The 24957-nt window shown below is 46.8% G+C and overlaps 1 protein-coding gene across 1 annotated transcript; it reads left to right on the forward strand.

The window, feature by feature from the left end:
• Window positions 1-4633: 4633 nt before the first annotated feature.
• LOC100274910 (uncharacterized) lies at window positions 4634-5630 on the forward strand. Its single transcript, NM_001149162.2, has one exon. It carries the CDS (start codon window positions 4771-4773, stop codon window positions 5221-5223), a length of 453 nt encoding a protein of 150 aa, NP_001142634.2. The 5' UTR covers window positions 4634-4770; the 3' UTR covers window positions 5224-5630.
• The last annotated feature ends 19327 nt before the right edge of the window (window positions 5631-24957 follow it).

The raw sequence follows: 24957 nt of genomic DNA on the forward strand, positions 1-24957 counted from the left end.
TCCTTTTCATGAATAGCACTAATTAATTCATTTAATTTTTCCTTTTGTTCCATGTTAAGATTGGCAAAAAGAGTACGCAAGTTATCCTCCTCATCACTAGCATTATCATCACTAGAAGACTCATATTTAGTGGAGGAGTTGGATTTAACCTTCTTCCGTTTGCCGTCCTTTGCCATGAGACACTTGTGGCCGACGTTGGGGAAGAGAAGTCCCTTGGTGACGGCGATGTTGGCGGCGTCCTCGTCGTCGGAGGAGTCGCTTGAGCTTTCGTCGGAATCCCACTCCCGACAAACATGGGCATTGCCGCCCCTCTTCTTGTAGTATCTCTTCTTCTCCTTTCTTCTCCCCTTCTTGTCGTCGCCTCGGTCACTGTCACTTGTTATAGGACATTTAGCAATAAAATGACCGGGCTTACCACATTTGTAGCAAACCTTCTTGGAGCGGGACTTGTAGTCTTTCCCTCTCCTTTGCTTGAGGATTTGGCGGAAGCTCTTGATGACGAGTGCCATTTCCTCATTGTCGAGCTTGGAGGCGTCTATTGGTTGTCGAGTTGGTGTAGCCTCCTCCTTCTTTTCCTCCGTCGCCTTGAATGCGACGGGTTGAGCTCCGGATGTGGTGGGTTCATCAAGCTCGTTGATCTTCCTTGAGCCTTCAATCATGCACTCAAAACTAACAAAATGCCCGATAACTTCCTCGGGGGTCATCTTTGTATATCGACGATTACCACGAATTAATTGAACTTGAGTTGGGTTAAGGAAAATGAGAGATCTTAGAATAACCTTAACCATTTCGTGGTCGTCCCATTTTACGCTCCCGAGGTTGCGCACTTGGTTCACCAAGGTCTTGAGCCGGTTGTACATGTGTTGTGGCTCTTCCCCTTTGAGAAGCCGGAACCGACCGAGCTCCCCCTCGATCGTTTCCCTCTTGGTGATCTTGGTGAGCTCATCTCCCTCGTGCGCGGTTTTGAGCACATCCCAAACCTCTTTGGCGCTCTTCAACCCTTGTACCTTGTTATACTCCTCTCTACTTAGAGAGGCGAGGAGTATCGTTGTTGCTTGAGAGTTGAAGTGCTCGATTTGGGCCACCTCATCCTCATCGTAATCCTTATCCCCTATAGATGGTACCTGTGCACCAAACTCAACAACATCCCATATACTTTTGTGGAGTGAAGTTAGATGAAATCGCATTAAATCACTCCACCTAGCATAATCTTCACCATCAAAAGTTGGTGGCTTGCCTAATGGGACGGAAAGTAAATGTTTAGACGTACGAGAGTAGTGCAAGGGGATCTTACTAAACTTCTTACGCTCTTGGCGTTTAGAAGTTACGGAGGGCGCATCGGAGTCGGAGGTCGATGTTGATGAAGTGTCGGTCTCGTAGTAGACCACTTTCCTCATCCTCTTTTCCTTGTTCTTACTCCGGTGCGGTTTGTGGGAAGAAGATTTTTCCTTCTTCTCTTTGTGGTGAGAAGAGGATTTCTTCTCCTTCCCTTTGTTGGAGGAGCTCTTCTTCTTCTCCCTCCTTTTGGTGCGGGACTCTTCCGATGAAGTGCTCCCTTGGCTTGTAGTGGGCTTTTCGCCGGTCTCCATCTCCTTCTTGGCGTGATCTCCCGACATCACTTCGAGCGGTTAAGCTCTAATGAAGCACCGGGCTCTGATACCAATTGAAAGTCGCCTAGAGGGGGGGTGAATAGGGCGAAACTGAAATTTACAAATATAAACACAACTACAAGCCGGGTTAGCGTTAGTAATAAAGAAACGAGTCCGCGAGAGAGGGTGAAAAACAAATCCCAAGCGAATAAGCAAGTGAGGCACGGAGATTTGTTTTACCGAGGTTCGGTTCTCTCAAACCTACTCCCCGTTGAGGAGGCCACAAAGGCCGGGTCTCTTTCAACCCTTCCCTCTCTCAAACGATCCCTCGGATCGAGTGAGCTTTCTTTTCTCAATCACTTGGAACACAAAGTTCCTACAAGGATCACCACAAGATTGGTGTCTCTTGCCTCAATTACAAGTGAGTTTGATTGCGATGAAAGGATCAAGAAAGCACGATTAAAAAGCCAAGCGACAAGAGCGACAAGTAACACACGGATCACTTCCTCTCTCAAGTCACTAATCACTAATGATCTCTTTTCTCAATTGTGAAACTTGGAGAGGTGGAGGCTTTGAATGTGTCTTTGAATGGAGTGCTAGCTCTTGTATTGAATGTTGAAGGTTGGAATGCTTGGATGATTTGAATGGAGGTGGTTGGGGTGGTATTTATAGCCACCAACCACTTCCTAGCCGTTGGGCCTTTCTGCTGAGCGCGGACGGTCCGCCCTCCTGGTGCGGACGGTCCGCCCCTGTAGATCAACGGCTGAAAATGCAACGGTCAGCAGTAACGGCTATATCAACGGCTATATTGCATTTAATGCGTCGTCAGATGTCAGACAGAGCCAGTCGCGGACGGTCCGGTCGTGCACCCCGGACGGTCCGCGAGGCCCTCTATAATTCATTTCTCCGAACCCGTCACCTTCGGGTTTTTCGGTTTCTTACCGACCGGACGGTCCGCGCCTGAGGCCGGACGGTCCGCGCGAGGGCTCGGACGGTCTTTGCTTTTCCTACGGACAGTCTGTAGTGGAAACTTGTGTTTTTGTATTGGTTCTGTCCGAGGGTCATCCTTGTGTCGCGGACGGTCCGCCGCAAAGGCCCGGACGGTCCGCGCTTGGCCTGTTTTTCCAAAAAGCTTCTCCTGTCCGGAATAATCTACGGTATTCCGGTCAGTCGAATTAGTATAGTTGTAGATGAACCTTTGGCACCTGTAGAACATACAATCTAGAGCAAACTAGTTAGTCCAATTATTTGTGTTGGGCAATTCAACCACCAAAATAATTTAGGAACTAGGTGTAAGCCTAATTCCCTTTCACCATGAGTGCGTCGTAGGGCAAGTGACGTGCAGGCCATTAATGTGTCGCGGTCCCGGGAGCTCGTAGGTCATGAATGTGTATTTGACCCGAGGGGTTATGAGTGGGAAGTGGATCGGCGCCCGCGCTATGGCTCAGTGCCAAGCATGGTTAAATGTGGTCGGCTATTTATGATAGGCCAGTCTAAGGCCAGACGCGTGATCCACTCGAGTGATTCCCTTTCGACAAGCTCGTCCCCTCCCATCTAGTTCCGTCACGCCCGACCTTGGGCTCGATGGCGCGAGGTTCGACCGGGGGTGGACTCTTTCAGGGTTGACGTATCCACCTCTCTCAACTGACCAACGACCCCAACGATCAAGGGCTCTTTCCTCATTGCACTATCTAACTGGCAGGTCCTAGAGACCAGGGATCATTTCCTCGATAAGTGTAATCCCCGAGTCAATTACCAATGGAAGTCCTTTATCTTAGCTACGTTCCGTTTTAGCACTTTGATAATTGTGAAGTCAATGAATATGTTGGTGTCTTCGACATCTGTTTCTTGTAAGTCTAATACCCTTTATGTTATTATTAGAGCATTGTGCAATGGTATTTTATCTATGTAATCGTTGTGTATGTGAGTTCTTATCCTTCCACGTACATAGTTCACATTCGGTTTGACTTCTGAAACCGGGTGTGACACACAAGCTATATGCTAGTGAGGGCAAGGGGGAGGGAAGGGTTGAAAGATAAGGGATAATGCAAATAATATTGTCCATTGGATTTATGTGAGTAAGGGAGAGTGAGTTATCCAACGATCTGAACCATTGGTTTTGATGGTCTGTTAAGCCTAAGTGCAATTTATTTGGTGGATTTAACCATGCACGAGTATAGGGACGTGCTCACGCACATAGCCATGGTGTTGACCATGGAGGCGGAGCGACTAGACGTGCCCTTCTAGTTTAACCTAGTCGTATCCCGGTTGGAGGCGCTGGACATGGAGTAGCTCCAAGTGAAGACATGTGAGGTGCGGGCCATGAGCTTATGACCTCCAGTCTATAGCTGCACTACCTCCTAGCCTCCCCTGACGACTCTGGCAAGGATGGCTGCCACCAACAGAGCAACGACATCGACAGTTATCAACGACACCTGAGCCTAGAGACCAGTGTGTCCCGTCGATGTCGTGCGCGGACACGTTCCTATGTGCGATGTGGGGCCTATCACCCAAAGTGGTGGTGGTGGTTACAAAATAGAGTCGTGGCACAACGTCGCGACGATGATGAAGCGGTTCGTGGAGGCGCTAAACTACTACGTGCATCGTCTGGTGGTGCAAACCTTTAGGGCTTGTTTGGGACAAAGGGTAATGGAGGGAATTGAGGGGGCTATAATCCCTCACTATTCAAAATTAAGTAGTGAGGGATTTTAGCCCCCTCAATCCACTCCATTACCTTTGATCCCAAACAAACCCTTAATGGACTAATAGATACTCCCTCCGTTTCTTTTTATTTGTCGCTGGATAGTGCAAAATTGCACTATGCAGCGACAAATAAAAAGAAACGGAGGGAGTATCTTTAATGGGGTAATTTCTTCATGCTACCCATCTCCAATTCTCACTTATGCTACCTCTGTCGACAACTATTCTTTTTTAGACCGTAGTGTTAGCTAGAACTATATAACAGTGTGCATAAACAATTGGCCCATCGTATAAAAAGAAGACCACTCCATCGCCCGGAGAAGTTTCAAAGAAAAAGAACATATTTCCGCATAATTGCTCTTTCCGCCTTATAAACCAGCGGTCCTTTTTCTTTTCTTCGAAAACACTCCTCTAAGCCACCAAACACTTGCTATGCCCGCTCCTCCCCGCGCACTGCTCAGCACGCCGTGCCCGTGAGACCATGGACGCGAGCGCGGCCACCGCCAGGCGCAAGCGCAAGCGCCCCGACGCCGACATCACCGGCGACGCCGACGCCGCCGCCGCCGCTGCCGCTGCCGCCGCCCCGGTCGCCGTCGACGAGGCCTCGGACGCCGAGGTCGAGGAGTTCTACGCCATCCTGCGGCGCATCCGCGACGCCTCCCGCCGGCTGTGCGGCGCCGGCGCCCGGCCCGCCCCGCGCGCGCCGGCGTGGCGGCCCAGCTTCTCCTGGGAGGACTTCGCGACCCCGGCCCCTGGCGCGCCGGCGCCTGAGACCCCGACCCCCACGCAGCAGGAGCCGGCGCAGCCGCGGCCCGACGAGCCTGTAGCCGTCGTCCGCGCTACCGCCCCGTCGCCGCGTGCCGGGCTGGACCTGAACGCGGAGCCGGAGCCGGAGGCGCCGGCCACCCCTCGCTCGGCGCGCGTCCAGGCGTAGCGTAGCGTAGCGCGCGGCGCATCGTCACCTGCCTCCTGCACCGCGCCAGCCAAGGAGAGCCGTAGCGTGGGGCCGTTGGGCGTGCGCGTCAGCTCGGCTGCTGCTGGGAGGTGGCTGGCCCGGTGAGTCGGTGATGTCATGTCAGCCGAGAGCCGACGGTGGTCGCAATCGTCCGCGGGCGGCACAGCACAGCACACACAGTGCGTACCTTCCCCTCGGTGAATTACTGATCCGAATCCCCATCATGTAATCGTAATTTTTTTAGTGGCTCTCTTTGGTGCGCTGCTCCGTGTGGACAGGTGAGACTGGTTCGTTGCTTTGGTTGCAGGAAAATACCTTTTAATCGGAGCAGTTGATGTACCGTCCGAAAAAATGACGTGTTTAACTATTCGTTGCGTTTTATGTATTATTTTTAACCTATGACTGCTAACGATGGCATGTTTATTAGTTTTATGTATACAGTATTATATTAATGATATATACTATTAATATAGCATAGCTTTTGGACTTGAATGGATCTGTCCGTTCGCACACATATTATTGTAGCACATTTCTTCTGTGATGAACAAACTGTAATTCTTTTTCTTACCGATTTGGAAGGTTAATTAATTAGGATAGTGTTTCGTAAAAAAGAAGAGTACCTCTGTTGTCATAGCATCTTCATGAGTACCCAATAAAAATTTGCAGCATATATATTTTTGGACTAAAAAGCATCGTCAACAATTACCAATCCCACCTGCTACTATCTTGTAGCGCTGGAAAAACTCCCCCCCCCCTCCCCCCCCTGATCCGCGGATAATTTTGTGGACTTTTTATTTTGTCGCGCTCGCGCATGCAGTATTTCATTTATTTTTTACTTGGTGAATCGTAACCCGTCGGCCGTCCATGTGTACAAGGCTTACTGTACGAGCTGTTGACTTTGTAGGCACACGTTTTGAGTGCGCCGCTGCCGCCGTTCCATTTCCCTTCACAAAAAAGCAAGTTGATATTGCTACTGATAGGCGAGCCAACTTTGATTGCTAACCATCGGACAGCACCAGGGAAGGACAAATGTATTCCGACGCTGTACGTAAATAATTGAGAAAGAACCATTCATTACCTTGGTTGTATGGTCAAGTCAAAGCAAGTATATGATGACACATTGTCATCGTGGCCCCGAATACAGTATATAGTAGCTCTTGACCAGACATGGAGCCTAAAGCACGCAATCAGTTGCTTGTTGGAGCGATCGATCTACGTCAAGATTATTGGCAAATCAAGTCTAGAGCCCGACCATCTCGATCTGTGTACGAAGCATCACAGATTCACGACTTCCGTTTCGGTACTACGCGGGTACGTACGCTCTAGGCGTGTGAACCCAGGAGACCGGCCGGGGACCTAGCGCGAGTGGGGGCAGGGCTAGGTTTGAACGCACATGGCGTAGCGTTTAATTAGACGCGCAGTAGAGCAACGGGGAACGGAAGCTCAGTGTGGTCGTGTTCGTGTGGACGGACCGGACCGCGCATGCCATGCACTGCACTGCACAGCGCCAGCTGCGTCGTCTGTGCGCTGTGCTGTGCCTGCGTGCACGCGTCGCACGGTTCGCCCCCGCACGGCACCACCGCACCATGTGCTACCTACTGGTAGCAGAGCAGAAGGCACTAGGCAGATATTGTAGACTTGGATAGCAGTAGACGCAGCAAAAAGGTCGTCGGGCACGCACATGGTGGCCCGGCGCCGGTACCTGTCTGTCTGCTCTAGTGCTTGCTAGTACGTACTGTATGTGGACAGCTGCCATGGCCGACGCCAGCAGGCACACGTCGCCGCGTGACGCCAGGTGCGTGCGTGCGTGCGTGCGCGATGGACATATGTGGTGGACTGGTGGTGGTGGACACACTTGGTTTGGTGCCAAGCGGGGCCGAGACCGTGATGCATGCCTGAGGTGACTCTCAGGTGAGGTGTACGTGTGGGGTGCGGGCCGTGCTCTGCGCCCCGCCCCGTGTCCCGTCTGCTGGGTCGGGTGGCTGTTGGGTCGCCGGCCGCCGGATATTTTAATGCGACCGAGTGGACCGCGTCGCCGACTCGCCGTAGCCGCCTAGAGGACAGCAGACAGATACTCGTCGAGTTCTCGAATCGTTTTCTGTGACTTGGACGCAGGAAACACGAGGGAGAGCGGTCTCGCTAGACAGACACCATGGGGATCGCACACGTGACACGACACGGTACGGTACGGTGGATAATAATAAAATAAAATGCGCTTCGGACCCATCGCGTCACAGTCCGGTGACCGGGTCGTTGCTAATCTCTTTCGCTGTCATGTCCCCCCTCCCGACTCCTCCAATTCGGCCATTCCCGGCCGGCCTGCCTGTCAGCAGTAGTATAATGGAGGAGCGTGAGAACGAAGACCATGCACAGCAAGTAACTGAGGTTCATGAAGCAATGCCACAGAAATAGGAGCGCACCAAGAGAAGTCGCCATCCTATATATGTCCGTATAAGTGGGCTAGAGTGACCCATGTAAACAATAGGCCGTAGTGGGCCGCGCGACGTCATGTGTTGCAGTATAAAAAGAGACATAGGCTTTATCAAAAGTATACCGAAAATCAGAACAAAAGAATACAAAGGCTGAGACAACGTCTCGCGGCCAAAACATTATGAAATACAGTTTCATATAATTACAGTTTCATCAATCAGGTCCTATATCATGTTATTCTGAAATACATCATATTGTTTAGGAAATAAAATGTTAGAAATAGTATACAAAATGAGGATATGGCTCCATCGTATGGGGGCCTAGATGGTGTTTGTGACTGCTCCAGAACATTTGGTGGAGCTGGTACAGTCATTAGGTCTTCCACAAAATCGTGGAACTAGAATTATGAATCTTTAGAAGACATTTAGACAAGTAATTTTGTTTATAATTTAGATAAAATATTTTCTAAAACACCCCTTAGAGCGTCTCCAATAGCTTCTAATATTTCCGCTCCCAATATCTCTATATTAGGTTCTTCATAAAAATATAAAAGACTAAAAAAATATACTGCGTACCCTATATCTCTAAGCAATATACATATGTATCTGCGACATGGATGGGAACCCTAGCGAGCAAAGCTCTGGAATGGAGGCGCGGGAAACAAAAAAGCTAGATAGGGAGACAATGCCTCGATCCTAAATCTATGTCACGAGTCTCCGGCTTTAGGGCACCGAATTTTTTGGGAAAATAGATTAGAAGCTGTTGGATTTTTGGGAAAATAGATTAGAAGCTGTTGGACTGAGTTTTTTTATCTTTCTCCCTGAACTATTATTTTGGGAGTATCAATTGAAAGTTGTTGGAAATTCTCTTAGGACCTGAGATGCAGAGCCATATAATTATTTGATGAATTTTTGTAATTGGACTAGATTTTTTCATCTTTGTTTCTAAACTATTATTTTGTGAGTGTCAATTGGAAGCTGTTGGAGATGGTCTTTGAACCCGAGAGACCGAGTATTATGATTATTTGATAATTTTCTGTAAAAAAAATTCCTGTCAGAGTAGATTTTTGTGCTAGAATCATATATTTCAAAATACAACAACTTCGTTTAGAACGGAGATGCTTAAAGTGTAAATAAGTAGAAGTAGAAATAGATATAGGATTGCCGTAGCCGTTTTCTACTATACCTGGCCCAGCCCATGAAAATGGGAGACCGGTCGACATAGGTGGTTGGCTTGCAGTCAAGGCCCACGGTTTATATTAACTGTCTAACGGATTCGTGCCACGCCACGGCCCACGGTCCATAAACCAATCATCAGCTCTCATCATCGATGCATCGTTCGCCGTACTGTCATGTTATTGGATGGGTTGTGTTTAACTTCCCTTTAGTATTTTTGGTTAGGTGTGGGATGGATATCAAAGTAATTAGATTTGGGTATGGGTGGGAGTGGATTGAATTTTTACCATTAGCAGGCCTACGTACTGACAGCTTATGGGCTACAGCACCGAAATGGCCCTGCAGCTAGGCAGTAAACTTAACACTCCTTCCTACAAATGGCGTTCATTTAAAACACTAGTCCATTAGCTCATGCCCTCGTACGGGTTTTGAAATTTTAGAAATACAATGTGTCGAGGTTTTGGAAACCGAGGGACAATAGACTTGTGTTCGGTGAGGATGCAAACGCATACTCACTCCGAATGATGAATCACGAAGATCGAAGCAAGGAACCGAGACACGAGTTCATGGGCGGATCCAGAATTTTCATATGACCTGGACCGAACCTACTAAATTTCATTCTCTTCATTTTATCTTAACCATTTTATACTAGATTAAATATATACTTATATAGAGTTGCATGGATCAAGCCCGAGGCCTACAGAGAGGTTGTGCACTGTCATACCCCTAGTATAGTGTTCCATCTTGTCTGCTCGATATACGAGTCCATGTAGCTTGCTCGGTGTGAACGTTACAGTACCCGGCGGGTCTCGCAATGTGGGCTTACGGAGAGGTTCTGGGTTGTGTCCAGTACTGCTTTATCTGACGTCATACCCCTTGTGTCACTATCAAGCATGCATAGGTATACGCTTGGTACTGCGGTATTGTCTCGTCCTTTCCGATGTATGGGTCACTGTAGAGACTCTGGTGCTGAGGTTTCCGCGACTGGAGTCGTCCGGCCCCGCGAGTCAGTAAGGGTATATCTGTGGGCGTATGTGGGGGTGTTCTATGGTGTCTGCCAGAGGCCTTTTGGTCCGGCCGTGGTTTGGTGAAACAACATTTAAGCATGTTTGTGAGAATCTAACTCATTCCCCACAGATTTTGTAACAGTTGTGGACTTGACACATTTGGGAAAAAAGGTTGAAAACCAAGCTAGAGGAGGCTATGGATGGGCATCGGATTGGTCTCTAGGCTGATGGCTCGACCGGAGCATGTGCTATGTATAAAGCTATATAAGGTGGTTTAACTAAACTAGGATTAGGTATTAGATTGGCCGATGTGTAGGGCGTTGGATCATCACAACTTGTCTATTTTTTTAATCTAAGATTAGTTATTTCATTCTACCAATTAACCTTTGTCAAGTTACTAGGTCTGTGTCCGTGCGTTGCCACGAGAGTAAAAAAATAATATGAAACAATATGCATACCGAACGATAAATATTACTATAATATGCAAAATGTATGACAAAATATCACCGTACACTAATATTATATTGACGATATATAAATATATAATACTATTATAAATACGCCAACTCAAATAAATTAAGCTGATGTCGAACAAACATTATCAATATTGCACAAATTATTTCTAAAGAGACAACATAAAATTTTTAATGATTAATGATAGACATATATGTTGACAACCGTACACTAATCTAATCCTTTTGCTCCTATGAGACACTGCTTTTCTCCTGTGAGACGTAAACAGACAATCATGAGAATATTAGTAGCACATTTGCACAACAAACAGATGATAACAATACAAATTTCATTTAGCAAGTGTAGTTACAGCATGAGATGAGCAACTCAATTGATGTAGCAACATATCCAAAGAACAAAATTTATATCTCTAGTAAATTATCCATTGTGTGAAAAAGATGAAGTGAGCTTACACTGAGCTTTCAAATCATATGCAGATCTATCAGCAATACCCACACACTCTATCCACCCATAGGAGCACTCTATCTCAGCATCCCAACAATCAACAATATAATGAGCCATCTCATTAGGTAAATGTTGTCTAAAGTGCAACCTACCCTTATCAATTCCCAAGCATGTCAGGAAAAGATAGGCCCTTCAGGTGAAGTAACCAAGTGTATCGTTATTAACAGCTCCCTATAAATAACAATAGTGTAAAAGTTCAAAATTATATCTAGGGTAAGAACATCACATATAAACAAAAGAAATGAGATTAAATTTTAAAGGAAAAAATGCAAGAAATTGTTAACCTTTGCAACTGCTTCCCCAAGCTTCATTAGCTTGACTGACTCCCCTGGGAGTTGTAGCTCTCTACGAAACATCAGGAACTCCAAATTAGCAACATAAAAAATTGGATGTGATTTGTCCTCTGGGTCCACAAAATGCTCAATTTCTGCTAATGTGAATTCACACCCTTGGGGAAGACCTTGTCGTGACAAGATATGATTTATAGGTTCCAGACATAGTGAGTACATTAAAAAGGGAATATCTATGCAACTATTGCTTAGCCAATAGCTGCTTTTTAGAAGCAGATTGTTGCTAACTTTACAACAAGTAACAAATGTACTGTCAAATACCATACTTAAAAACAAAGTTACTATAGAACTTTTATTAATTTCACAAACAACACATGAAGCACTAAACATCACATAAATTCTGAACTACGGTTGAAGCATGTCACAATTACAGAAGCAACAAGTGAAATGATATATAATACTACAAATATTAGTAAAAGCAAAACAATAAGTTCACATGTTGAGCTATGCACTTGTTTGAGCAGAATACTTGGCTCACTTTGTTAACACATGCTTTGAAACCAATAAACTCTAAACTATATGCAGTGCAGAACATTGGACAAATATCTGTTAAATTGTAAGAAATTTCTTATGTTTTTTCAATGAGAAGTGTCGTATCATGGTGGCAACTGACAACCATAGGTGCCATATTAGGCACAACAGCATAAAAAGAATGTGTTAGCGAAATTCAAGGCACTTTCCAAACAAATTTGGCGCTGCGGTGGTGTGGGCCAAGCTAAAGAATGGCCACACTGCAGGTGCTTTTGGAATATGCATATGTTGAGGGCTCAACCAAAGCAAAGGCGTTGGCGGCATTACCCAAATGCTGTTGTTAGAATAAAATAACAAAGGAGAATAAAAAGTCACCTTTCTAACACCCACGACATGAGCATCATTGGGGTCAGATCGTGGAATTACAATTTTCACCAAGTTACCTGTCCAAGTGTTAGTGAATAGATAAATAGGCAAGAGGCTAATAATATAATGATTAATCAAACTCAAAAGAACAATGCCTTTTGTGGGTTAAAGCCCAATCGCCAATACTACATAGGTTCGGACTAACACTCTACAATGGCATTATGTGGGACTCATAACCATGTGGTAAGTGAAGCTTTGGAGCTCGTACCAAAATGAGTTCCATGCATTAATCATTCAAGAATGAACGTAAAGTGTCTATATGTGATCACATGGCACCTAAACCTTTGATACCACTATAACATATAAAATAATTATTCTAGAAAAATAAAACAATTCACCAACATTTTTAGTACCTTTTGCTACCATGCCAAATATAGATATAGGGAAAATTATTAATAACTACCTTGTATATATAGTCTTTTATTAATTGAAAGTCAGAGCTCCTACCACTTTGTTAAAAAAACTCTAAAAATCACAACATATTCATATTCAACATATAGAAGAGACTGAGTACCTAGTCTGTTAACTTTATAGAAATGACGCCCTCACCTGCTTCATTCATGTTGATATTGCACAAAGAAGTGGTCTTCTTTATCGCCTCTTTAGGAGAAGCATATGAAAGAGTGCAATCCACTTGTGGAATAGCACCCTTAGTATCTGACATGATAATAAAACAATTACACCAAAAATCTGTCAAGAGTGATATTAATTGTTCTACTTAGCCAGACATAAAAGTGTAAATCAACGAACCACAGAAAATAGATATAGGAAACTTGCATGTGGATCCACTGTAATGATTATTTGGAGTAGCCGGATCATTGATGTTTAGACCATCAAGTGATAGACTATGTTGATCATGTGAACATTGACCTCCTACTTCGTCATCCTGATACTACAGTTCTTACTACTGTTGTTGCCATCACTTTTGTTTGAAGTATTGCCTTTGTCTGCCCCATATTTGTTTGATCAAGGATGATGTCCAGTCCTATCCATGTAATAAAAAAATGAGCAACACCACAGTATCGACTTTTACTAACTGAAATCAGTGAGAGTACCAACTACCTGCTCTATGTGGACTACCTGGACTACTCATTTCAGATCTAAGCAAGCAGAACACAAAACTACCAAAATGTTATAGATTTTCAAAAACACAGCTACACGTAATGACCATTATAGAGTTCAAATACCAACAATCAACAACCAGTTACAAAATGGAAGCCCAAAACAATCAAAATCATCCTATTTACCCTAATTAAGTGTTGAACATATTATACTGAAGCACTGAAGGTAACACCAATGCCTCACTTTGGCACTCGAGACATGACCCTTGGGCAATGCTTCTTCGGATCTAAGGGGAGTGAGAAGAAAAGAAGCAATTCTCAAAAATCATAAATTTATAAATGAATTACATAAGGGAAACAATTATAAAATGAGGTAGCCTAACCTCTCTTCCGAAACCAAACCAAACCGAAAATATTGGAAGATAAAAGGAAAACAAACACTGGGAAAGCTAGGAACGAACCTAGTCAATCGACGTCGCCGCTATCGCTTGGTTGAATCTGGTCGCCATTGACACACGCCCTAGTGTGCTCACGCTATTCGAAGCTATTCAAATTATTGGGTTCTATAAAAGCGCCCAAAAATATTTGTCACACATGAATATTCGAAAAATAATACTGCACTCAATCTACCATAGAGTAGCCAAAGTAGTCCCAGTAATTGAAACGACCGTTAAAATCCAAGCCACAGTCTTGGTTTGACACGGAGAGGAAGGGGCACCGTCGACAAGCCAACAGAGGCTGCAGAGCCAACGAGCAAGCTCACATGACGGAGCTAACTTATATACCCAGACCAACATATAGAGCTTAAAAACCTTAGCATTCTGGTATAATGTTTTATCCCATTGAAAGTAGTGATCAGATAAGGCAGAAACGTCCGAGGCATGCTGCTTGGTCCAAAATCAGTGTGGAACATCTTCTCAGTACCTTTGCAAGATTCTTGAGATGAACACTCCACTGGAACATTTTATGGAACATATCCTGATGCTCTCTAAAGTGCACCTATGTCAAGATCAATCTTAGTTCTAGCTATACGCTAATCTAATCCATGCCTCCTCTTTCTCGATGCCCAACTTGCGGATTGAATTATCAAAGGGTAGCCAAGATCAGCGAGATGGGCACAAGCTCTAGGGAACATAAGAAGCATCACGAAGAGAGGGAAGAAACGAACCCAGAGCAAAAAGGTGCACCTCCTTCCTAGTGTGCCAATCATGATGCATATGTTCCAAATACAAAGAATATTGAGCATCCCAAATCCTCATTTGCATACAAATTTCATAATAAAGTTGTTTTAATATAAAAACAATACTAATATCTTTTCATAAATTTAATCAAGTTTGAAAATGTTTGACCGGCCTGAAAATGTGGTGGCACTGATTTGCGGCGGGAGGAGTGTACAATGATACACGTCCATACATGACCATCATCTAGTAAGATAATGAACAACCTTGACATGAAGTCATTGTGGCGTTCATCAAGTTATTCAACATATACAAAGACAAAGAGCCAGCAGGGAGGATTGGAGAGGGGCCTTCCAGATGTCTTTACCTTCAACACATTGATTGATGGCTACTGCGAGAGATTAAAGCTAGATAGTGCACTTCAGCTTGTTGAAAGGATGTGGATGTATGGCATTGCTCCTGATGTTATCACATACAACTCAAATTTGAATGGGCTCTGCAAAGCTGGCAAAGCCAAGAAAGTCAATGATACATTCGAAGAGATGTACTTGAACTTAGTGATTCGTAGGGGATCAAACCAGCTATTGGAATGAGCCTTGAATGTTCATGATGAGAGCAAGCTGAGACTGAGCAATAAGGCAACAAAATTGAGGAAGAGAGCAAGTAATGCTTGAGCTTGGGCTTCCTCATTTGCTTCTATTTCACTGGGTGAATTGTCATCTTTGAGACAAGCTTAGCCATCTTAGAGATGTTTGTTAGGGTAGCTGCTCACAAGGTGCAAAACCATTTAATCTTCGCTCCCCACTATTTCTGTGTGGTCAGGAAGGGGGGAAACCTTACATGCATGTAAATTTTGAGGACATCATGTGCTGTTGTATATTAGGAATACCTTTGCATTTGCTGGTGCGACACCTAATCTTCCTGTCTATTAACAGAGTTATTTGGCCATGTATCATGAACATCATTGTAGGTTTTTTTAGGATTTCTCACTGCTGTTTGTGGCGCTGTATTTGTAGTTTACAAAACTTCTAGAAAGTAGAACTCTGAATATTGACTAAAGCAGCTTGAACTAAATCGAACTGTAGGTTAGATTCTAATTTAAAAAGTATTTTCGTCTCTCTATAATTCCCAGTTTCCGCAAGCAAGAATATCACAACCATAGATCCAAGTTCTAGTTATAATTCCCTGTTTCTCAGTCTCTGTTGGAGTTCAATGCAGTCTAAGAAACACGACACAAACATGAAAGACAATATTCAGTTTCAGATTTTTAGTTTTAGATTTTCAGATTTTTAGTTTCAGATTTTAGGTTTCAGTAGTTTCTGGGATAGACATGACTAAATAACAGAACAAACAAGCTCCTATCTTGTCAGAGCTAATGTTCCAGCCAACATATCTATAAGTATTCTAAGAACATCATTATAGCAAGATCAAGTGGGTTATTGGCTTTTGTAAGACTGTAGTGAACCTACTATTTACTCCCACTCAAGTCTCATAAAATGAAGAGAGAATTTTTAGAGAAAGAAACACTCCAAGATGGGTACCCAAAGTACAAGCCTAAATATAAAACTAAAGTTAAGCAAGAAATGGAAGGTATACTATTTTCACTTGTATACTAATCTATATATTTCTTTGTCAGAATTTAGAAATCAAAGCACAAACATGTTTTTTAGCTTTTTGGCTCAGGCTCAACCTCACAGTAACTATTTGATACTTGTATACTAATTTGTTGTGTTTCTTTGAAAGAATTTATAAATTGAAGCACAAACATTTTTTTTACTTTTTGGCTCAGGCTCTCGCAATTAACATATCATTATGCATATAATACGAAACAAGCCTATGTGACTGTGTCATCATAGAGTAGGGGTTTAGGTAATGGAAGTTTTTGGGGTTTAACCTGTCGCGGACCATAATTAGGGGTACCCTCAAGGCTCCTAAATCTCAGCTGGTAACCCCCATCAGCACAAAGCTGCAAAGGCCTGATGGGTGCGACTAAGTCAAAGGTCGGTCCATTCGAGGGACGCGATCACGCCTCGCCCGAGCCCAGCCTCGGGCAAGGGCAGCCGACCCCGGAGGATCTACGTCTCGCCCGAAGACCCCCTCCAGCAACGGGCATACCCTCGGCTCGCCCGAGGCCCAGTCTTCACCGAGAAGCAACCTTGGCCAACTCGCCACGCCAACCGACCAAATCGCAGGGGCATTTAATGCAAAGGTGGCCTGACACCTTTATCCTGACACACGCCCCCAGTCAACAGAGCCGAAGTGACCGTAGTCACTTCGCCGCTCCACTGACCGGTCTGACAAGAGGACAGCGCCGCCTGTGCCGCTCCGACTGCTGTGCCACTCGGCAGAGTGAGGCTGACAGCAGCCAAGTCCGGCCTCAGGCGCCATAGGAAACTCTGCTTCGCCCGACCCTAGGGCTCGGACTCGGGCTCAGCCCCGGAAGACGGAGAACTCCGCTCCGCCCGACCCCAGGGCTCGGACTCGGACTCAGCCCCGGAAGACGGCGAACTCCGCTCCGCCCGACCCCAGGGCTCGGACTCGGGCTCAGCCCCGGAAGACGGCGAACTCCGCTCCGCCCGACCCTAGGGCTCGGACTCGGGCTCAGCCCCGGAAGACGGCGAACTCCGCTCCGCCCGACCCCAGGGCTCGGACTTGGGCTCAGCCCCGGAAGACGACTAACTCCGCTCTGCCCGACCCCAGGGCTCGGACTCGGGCTCAGCCCCGAAGGACGACGAACTCCGCTTCGCCCGACCCCAGGGCTCGGACTCAGCCCTGGCATCAGTCGACGGTCTCCGCCTCGTCCGACCCAGGGGCTCGGACTCGACCTCGACCTTGGGAGACAGACTCGACCTCGACCTCGGAGGAGCCTCCACCTCGCCCAACCTAGGGCACGGACCGACCACGTCAACAGGAGGCGCCATCATTACCCTGCCCCAAGCTGACTCAGGCTACGGGGAACAAGACCGGTGTCCCATCTGGCTCGCTCCGCCAGACAAGTAATGATTGCGCCCCGCACGCTCTATGACGACGGCGGCTCTCAGCCCCCTTACGGAAGCAAGAGGACGTCAGCAAGGACTCGACAGCCCCGACAGCTGTCCTTCCGCCAGGCTCCAGCGCTCCTCCGACGGCCACGACACCACACGAACCGGGTGCCAAAACCTCTCCGGTTGCCACGATGGCATGTACTTAGGGCGCTAGCTCTCCTCCGCTAGACACGTTAGCACACTGCTACACCCCCATTGTACACCTGGATCCTCTCCTTACGCCTATAAAAGGAAGGACCAGGGCCCTCTTACAGAGGGTTGGCCGCGCGGGGAAGGACGGGACGGCGCTCGCGTGAGGCCGCTCGCTCCCTCCCGCGTGGACGCTTGTAACCCCCTACTGCAAGCGCACCCGACCTGGGCGCGGGACAAACACGAAGGCCGCGGGATTCCACCTCTCACGCCCGTCTCCCTCTGGCTTCCTCCCCCCTTCGCGCTCCTTCTCGCGTCGACCCATCTGGGCTGGGGCACGCGGCGACAATTTACTCGTCGGTCTAGGGACCCCCCGGGTCTCGAAACGCCGACAGTTGGCGCGCCAGGTAGGGGCCTGCTGCGTGTTGACGAACAACTTCCCGTCAAGCTCCAGATGGGCAGTCTCCAGCAACCTTTCCAGCCCGGGACGGTACTCCGTTTCGGGAGTCTTGAGTTCATGTCCCTCGACGGCAGCTACGACATGATGCTCCTTCCCCCGCCGCGCGACAGCGACAATGGCGGCCGACAGCCTGCCCGCCGGCGGCGCAATCGACGACGTCTTCCCCGCGTGGTGGAAGAACAACATTCGAGCTCGCCCCATCCCCTCCCCCGCCGACGGAGGAGGAGGCGGGGCAACCAAGGCCAAGCAGGAGGCGGCACCTCGTCGGCTGTCGAGCGAGTCGACGGCGCCGGCGCCCCAACGGGGGGCACGTCGGGCATCGACCTCGCGTCTGAGACGAAGACGAGCGCCGTCTCCCCGCAACACGCCAATCCCAAGCCAACGGACGACGCCAGCACGCTCGCGAAGGACTTGCTGGGCGTCACCCTCGTACCTGAGACGACGGTGCAGTCAGCCCCTGACGTGACTTCATCACCGCCCGTCGACCAAGAGGTACCAACCGGTTCCCATCTCACGCCTTTTGGATTCAGCCTCGACCCACCAAGCGACTTCGCTTTGGTGGACGCTCTCGTAGAGGCGAGTCCCAACCCTCTAGGGAATCGTATGCGGTCACCCTGGGACCGGCTGACGGACGTCTTGACCTACGGGCCTTTGGGGTCCGAGGAAGATGACGAGCCCGACTTCTGTTGGGATTTCTCCGGACTTGGTAACCCTAGTGCCATGCGGGACTTTATGACCGCGTGCGACTACTGCCTTTCTGACTATTCTGACGGTAGCCGCAGCCTCGGCGACGAGGACTGCGGCCCAAGTCGTGAATGTTTCCACGACGATCTAGGGGGTCCCAACGAAGGCAACCATCTTGGTATGCCGGAGAACGGTGATCTCCCTAGGCCTATGCCTCGCGTTGACATCCTACGGGAGCTAGCTGTGGTGAAAGGGAATTAGGCTTACACCTAGTCCCTAATTAATTTTGGTGGTTGAATTGCCCAACACAAACAATTGGACTAACTAAGTTTGCCCAAGTTTATAGATTACACAGGTGTAAAAGGTTCACACTCAGCCAATAAAAAGACCAAGTTTTGGATTCAACAAAGGAGCATAGTGGGAACCGAAGGCCCTCTGGTCTGAGAGCACCGGACTGTCCGGTGTACACCGGACAGTGTCCGGTGCACCAGAGGACTCCTGCTCAAACTCGCCACCTTCGGGAATTTCCAGAGGCACTCGCGCTATAATTCACCGGACTGTCCGGTGTACACCGGACAGTGTCCGGTGCGCCAGGGAGAAGCAGCCTCAGGAACTCGTCAGCTTCGGGAAACGCCAACGGCTAGTCCGCTAAAATTCACCGGACTGTCCGGTGTGCACCGGACTGTCCGGTGCAACTCCGGAGCAACGACTAATTCCGCGCCAACGGCTACCTGCGGCGCATTAAATGCGCGCGCAGCGCGCGCAGATGGCAGGCGCGCCCATTCCGGCACACCGGACAAGGAACAGTAGATGTCCGGTGTGCACCGGACACCCAGGTGGGCCCACAAGTCAGAAGCTCCAACGGTCAGAATCCAACGGCAGTGATGACGTGGCAGGGGGCACCGGACTGTCCGGTGTGCACCGGACTGTCCGGTGCGCCATCGAACAGACAGCTTCCCAACGGCCACTTTTGGTGGTTGGGGCTATAAATACCCCAACCACCCCACCATTCATTGCATCCAAGTTTTCCACTTCCCAACTACTACAAGAGCTCTAGCATTCAATTCTAGACACACCAAAGAGATCAAATCCTCTCCAAATTCCACACAACGCTTTAGTGATTAGAGAGAGAGATTTGCTTGTGTTCTTTCGAGCTCTTGTGCTTGGATTGCTTTCTTCTTTCTTGATTCTTTCATTGCGATCAAACTCACTTGTAATTGAGGCAAGAGACACCAAACTTGTGGTGGTCCTTGTGGGAACTTTGTGTTCCAAGGGATTGAGAAGAGAAAGCTCACTCGATCCGTGGATCGTTTGAGAGAGGGAAGGGTTGAAAGAGACCCGACCTTTGTGGCCTCCTCAACGGGGAGTAGGTTTGCAAGAACCGAACCTCGGTAAAACAAATCTCCGTGTCTCACTTGCTTATTCGCTTGGGATTTGTTTTTGCGCCCTCTCTCGCGGACTCGTTTCTTTATTACTAACGCTAACCCAGCTTGTAGTTGTGTTTATATTTGTAAATTTCAGTCTCGCCCTATTCACCCCCCTCTAGGCGACTATCAATTGGTATCAGAGCCTGGTGCTTCATTAGAGCCTAACCGCTCGAAGTGATGTCGGGAGATCACGCCAAGAAGGAGATGGAGACCGGCGAGAAGCCCACTACAAGCAACGGGAGCACTTCATCGGAAGAGTCCCGCACCAAACGGAGGGAGAAGAAGAAGAGCTCCTCCAACAAAGGGAAGGAGAAGAAATCTTCTTCTCACCACAAAGAGAAGAAGGAAAAATCTTCTTCCCACAAGCCGCATCGGAGTGGGGACAAACAAAAGAGGATGAGGAAAGTGGTCTACTACGAGACCGACACTTCATCAACGTCGACCTCCGGCTCCGACGCGCCCTCCGTAACTTCTAAACGCCAAGAGCGTAAGAAGTTTAGTAAGATCCCCCTACACTACCCTCGCATTTCTAAACATGCACCTTTACTTTCCGTCCCATTAGGCAAACCACCAACTTTTGATGGTGAAGATTATGCTAGGTGGAGTGATTTAATGCGATTTCATCTAACCTCACTCCACAAAAGTATATGGGATGTTGTTGAGTTTGGTGCACAGATACCATCGGTAGGGGATAAGGACTATGATGAGGATGAGGTGGCCCAAATCGAGCACTTCAACTCTCAAGCGACAACGATACTCCTCGCCTCTTTAAGTAGAGAGGAGTATAACAAAGTGCAAGGATTGAAAAGCGCCAAGGAGGTTTGGGATGTGCTCAAAACCGCGCACGAGGGAGATGAGCTCACCAAGATCACCAAGCGGGAAACGATCGAGGGGGAGCTCGGTCGGTTCCGGCTTCGCAAAGGGGAGGAGCCACAACACATGTACAACCGGCTCAAAACCTTGGTGAACCAAGTGCGCAACCTTGGGAGCATAAAATGGGACGACCACGAGGTGGTTAAGGTTATTCTAAGATCTCTTATTTTCCTTAACCCTACTCAAGTTCAATTAATTCGTGGTAATCCTAGATATACTAAAATGACCCCCGAGGAAGTAATCGGGCATTTTGTAAGTTTTGAGTGCATGATCGAAGGCTCGAGGAAGATCAACGAGCTTGACGAACCCACCACATCCGAAGCTCAACCCGTCGCATTCAAGGCGACGGAAGATAAGAAGGAGGAGTCCACACCAAGTAGGCAACCAATCGACGCCTCCAAGCTCGACAATGAGGAAATGGCGCTCGTCATCAAGAGCTTCCGCCAAATCCTCAAGCAAAGGAGAGGGAAAGACTACAAGTCCCGCTCCAAGAAGGTTTGCTACAAATGTGGTAAGCCCGGTCATTTTATTGCTAAATGTCCTATATCAAGTGACAGTGACCGAGGCGACGACAAGAAGGGGAGAAGAAAGGAGAAGAAAAGGTACTACAAGAAGAAGGGCGGCGATGCCCATGTTTGTCGGGAATGGGATTCCGACGAAAGCTCAAGCGACTCCTCCGACGACGAGGACGCCGCCAACATCGCCGTCACCAAGGGACTCCTCTTCCCCAACGTCGGCCACAAGTGCCTCATGGCAAAGGACGGCAAACGGAAGAAGGTTAAATCCAACTCCTCCACTAAATATGAGTCTTCTAGTAATGATAATGCTAGTGATGAGGAGGATAATTTGCGTTCCCTTTTTGCCAACCTTAACATAGCTCAAAAGGAAAAATTAAATGAATTGGTTAGTGCTATTCATGAAAAGGATGACCTTTTGGATTCCCAAGAGGACCTCCTTATTAAGGAAAATAAGAAGCATGTTAAGGTTAAAAAGGCTTATGCTCTTGAAATTGAGAAATGTGAAAAGTTATCTAGTGAGCTAAGCACTTGCCGTGAGATGATTGACAACCTTAGGAATGAAAATGCTAGTTTAAATACTAAGGTTGATTCACATGTTTGCAATGTTTCAACTTCAAATCCTAGAGATAATAATGTTGATTTACTTGCTAGGATTGATGAGTTGAATGCTTCCCTAGCTAGCCTTAGAATTGAAAAATGAAAAACTGCTTGCTAAGGCTAAAGATCTTGATGTTTGCAATGCTACCATTTCCGACCTTAGAAGTAAAAATGAAATACTGCATGCTAAGATTGTAGAACTAAAATCTTGCAAACCCTCTACATCTACCATTGAGCACACTTCTATTTGCACTAGATGTAGAGATGTTGATATAAATGCTATCCATGATCACATGTCTTTAATTAAAAAAACAAAATGATCATATAGCTCAATTAGATGCTAAAATTGCCGAGCATAACTTAGAGAATGAAAAATTTAAATTTGCTAGAAGTATGCGCTATAGTGGGAGACGCCCTGGCATCAAGGATGGCATTGGCTTCCAAAGGGGAGACAATGTCAAACTTAGTGCTCCTCCTAAAAGATTGTCTAATTTTGTAAAGGGCAAGGCTCCCATGCCTCAGGATAACGAGGGTTACATTTTATACCCTGCCGGTTATCCCGAGAGCAAAATTAGGAGAATTCATTCTAGGAAGTCTCACTCCGGCCCAAATCATGCTTTTATGTATAAGGGTGAGACATCTAGTTCTAGGCAACCAACCCGTGCTAAGTTGCCTAAGAAAACTCCTAGTGCATCAAATGAACATAGTCTTTCATTTAAAACTTTTGATGCATCTTATGTGTTGACTAACAAATCCGGCAAAGTAGTTGCCAAATATGTTGGGGGCAAGCACAAGGGGTCAAAGACTTGTGTTTGGGTACCCAAAGTTCTTGTGTCTAATGCCAAAGGACCCAAAACCATTTGGGTACCTAAAGTCAAGAACTAAACTTGTTTTGTAGGTTTATGCATCCGGGGGCTCAAGTTGGATACTCGACAGCGGATGCACAAACCACATGACAGGGGAGAAAAGGATGTTCTCCTCATATGAGAAAAACCAAGATCCCCAAAGAGCGATCACATTCGGGGATTGAAATCAAGGTTTGGTCAAAGGTCTTGGTAAAATAGCTATATCTCCTGACCATTCCATTTCCAATGTTTTTCTTGTAGATTCTTTAGATTACAATTTGCTTTCTGTTTCCCAATTATGTCAAATGGGCTACAACTGTCTTTTTACAGATATTGGTGTCACTGTCTTTAGAAGAAGTGATGATTCAATAGCATTTAAGGGAGTGTTAGAGGGTCAGCTATACTTGGTAGATTTTGATAGAGCTGAACTCGACACTTGCTTAATTGCTAAGACTAACATGGGTTGGCTCTGGCACCGCCGACTAGCTCATGTTGGGATGAAGAATCTTCATAAGCTTCTAAAGGGAGAACACATTTTAGGACTAACAAATGTTCATTTTGAGAAAGACAGGATTTGTAGCGCATGCCAAGCAGGAAAGCAAGTTGGCACTCATCATCCGCATAAGAACATAATGACGACCGACAGGCCACTGGAGCTCCTACACATGGATCTATTCGGCCCGATCGCTTACATAAGCATCGGCGGGAGTAAGTATTGTCTTGTAATAGTGGATGATTATTCTCGCTACACTTGGGTATTCTTTTTACAGGAAAAATCTCAAACCCAAGAGACCTTAAAGGGATTCTTGAGACGGGCTCAAAATGAGTTTGGCTTAAGGATCAAGAAAATAAGATGCGACAACGGGACGGAGTTCAAAAACTCTCAAATCGAAGGCTTCCTTGAGGAGGAGGGCATCAAGCATGAGTTCTCTTCTCCCTACACGCCACAACAAAATGGCGTTGTAGAGAGGAAGAATCGAACTCTATTGGACATGGCAAGGACCATGCTTGATGAGTACAAGACTTTGGATCGGTTTTGGGCCGAGGCGGTCAACACCGCCTGCTACGCCATCAACCGGTTGTATCTACACCGAATCCTCAAGAAGACATCATATGAACTCCTAACCGGTAAAAAGCCCAACATTTCATATTTTAGAGTTTTTGGTAGCAAATGCTTTATTCTTGTTAAAAGAGGTAGAAAATCTAAATTTGCTCCTAAAACTGTAGAAGGCTTTTTACTTGGTTATGACTCAAACACAAGGGCATATAGGGTCTTTAACAAGTCCACTGGACTAGTTGAAGTCTCATGTGACGTTGTGTTTGATGAAACTAACGGCTCTCAAGTAGAGCAAGTTGATCTTGATGAGATAGGTGATGAAGAGGCTCCATGCATCGCATTAAGGAACATGTCCATTGGGGATGTGTGTCCTAAGGAATCCAAAAAGCCTCCAAAAGCACAAGATCAACCATCCTCCTCAATGCAAGCATCTCCACCAACTCAAAATGAGGATGAAGCTCAAGTTGATGAAATAGAAGATCAAGCAAATGAGCCACCTCAAGATGATGGCAATGATCAAGGGGGAGATGCAAATGAGGAAGACAAGGAGGAGGATGAGCAAAGGCCGCCACACCCAAGAGTCCATCAAGCAATTCAACGAGATCACCCCGTCGACACCATCCTCGGCGACATTCATAAGGGGGTAACTACTAGATCTCGTGTTGCTCATTTTTGTGAACATTACTCTTTTGTTTCCTCTATTGAGCCACACAGGGTAGAGGAAGCACTTCAAGATTCGGATTGGGTAGTGGCAATGCAAGAGGAGCTCAACAACTTCACTAGGAATGAGGTATGGCATTTAGTTCCACGTCCTAACCAAAATGTTGTAGGGACCAAATGGGTCTTCCGCAACAAGCAAGACGAGCATGGTGTGGTGACAAGGAACAAAGCCCGACTTGTGGCCAAAGGATACTCCCAAGTCGAAGGTTTGGATTTCGGGGAAACCTATGCACCAGTAGCTAGGCTTGAGTCAATTCGCATATTATTGGCCTATGCTACTTAC

Source organism: Zea mays, chromosome 3 (genome assembly GCF_902167145.1).
Source record: "Zea mays cultivar B73 chromosome 3, Zm-B73-REFERENCE-NAM-5.0, whole genome shotgun sequence".
In the NCBI taxonomy this organism is placed as follows: Eukaryota; Viridiplantae; Streptophyta; class Magnoliopsida; order Poales; family Poaceae; genus Zea; species Zea mays.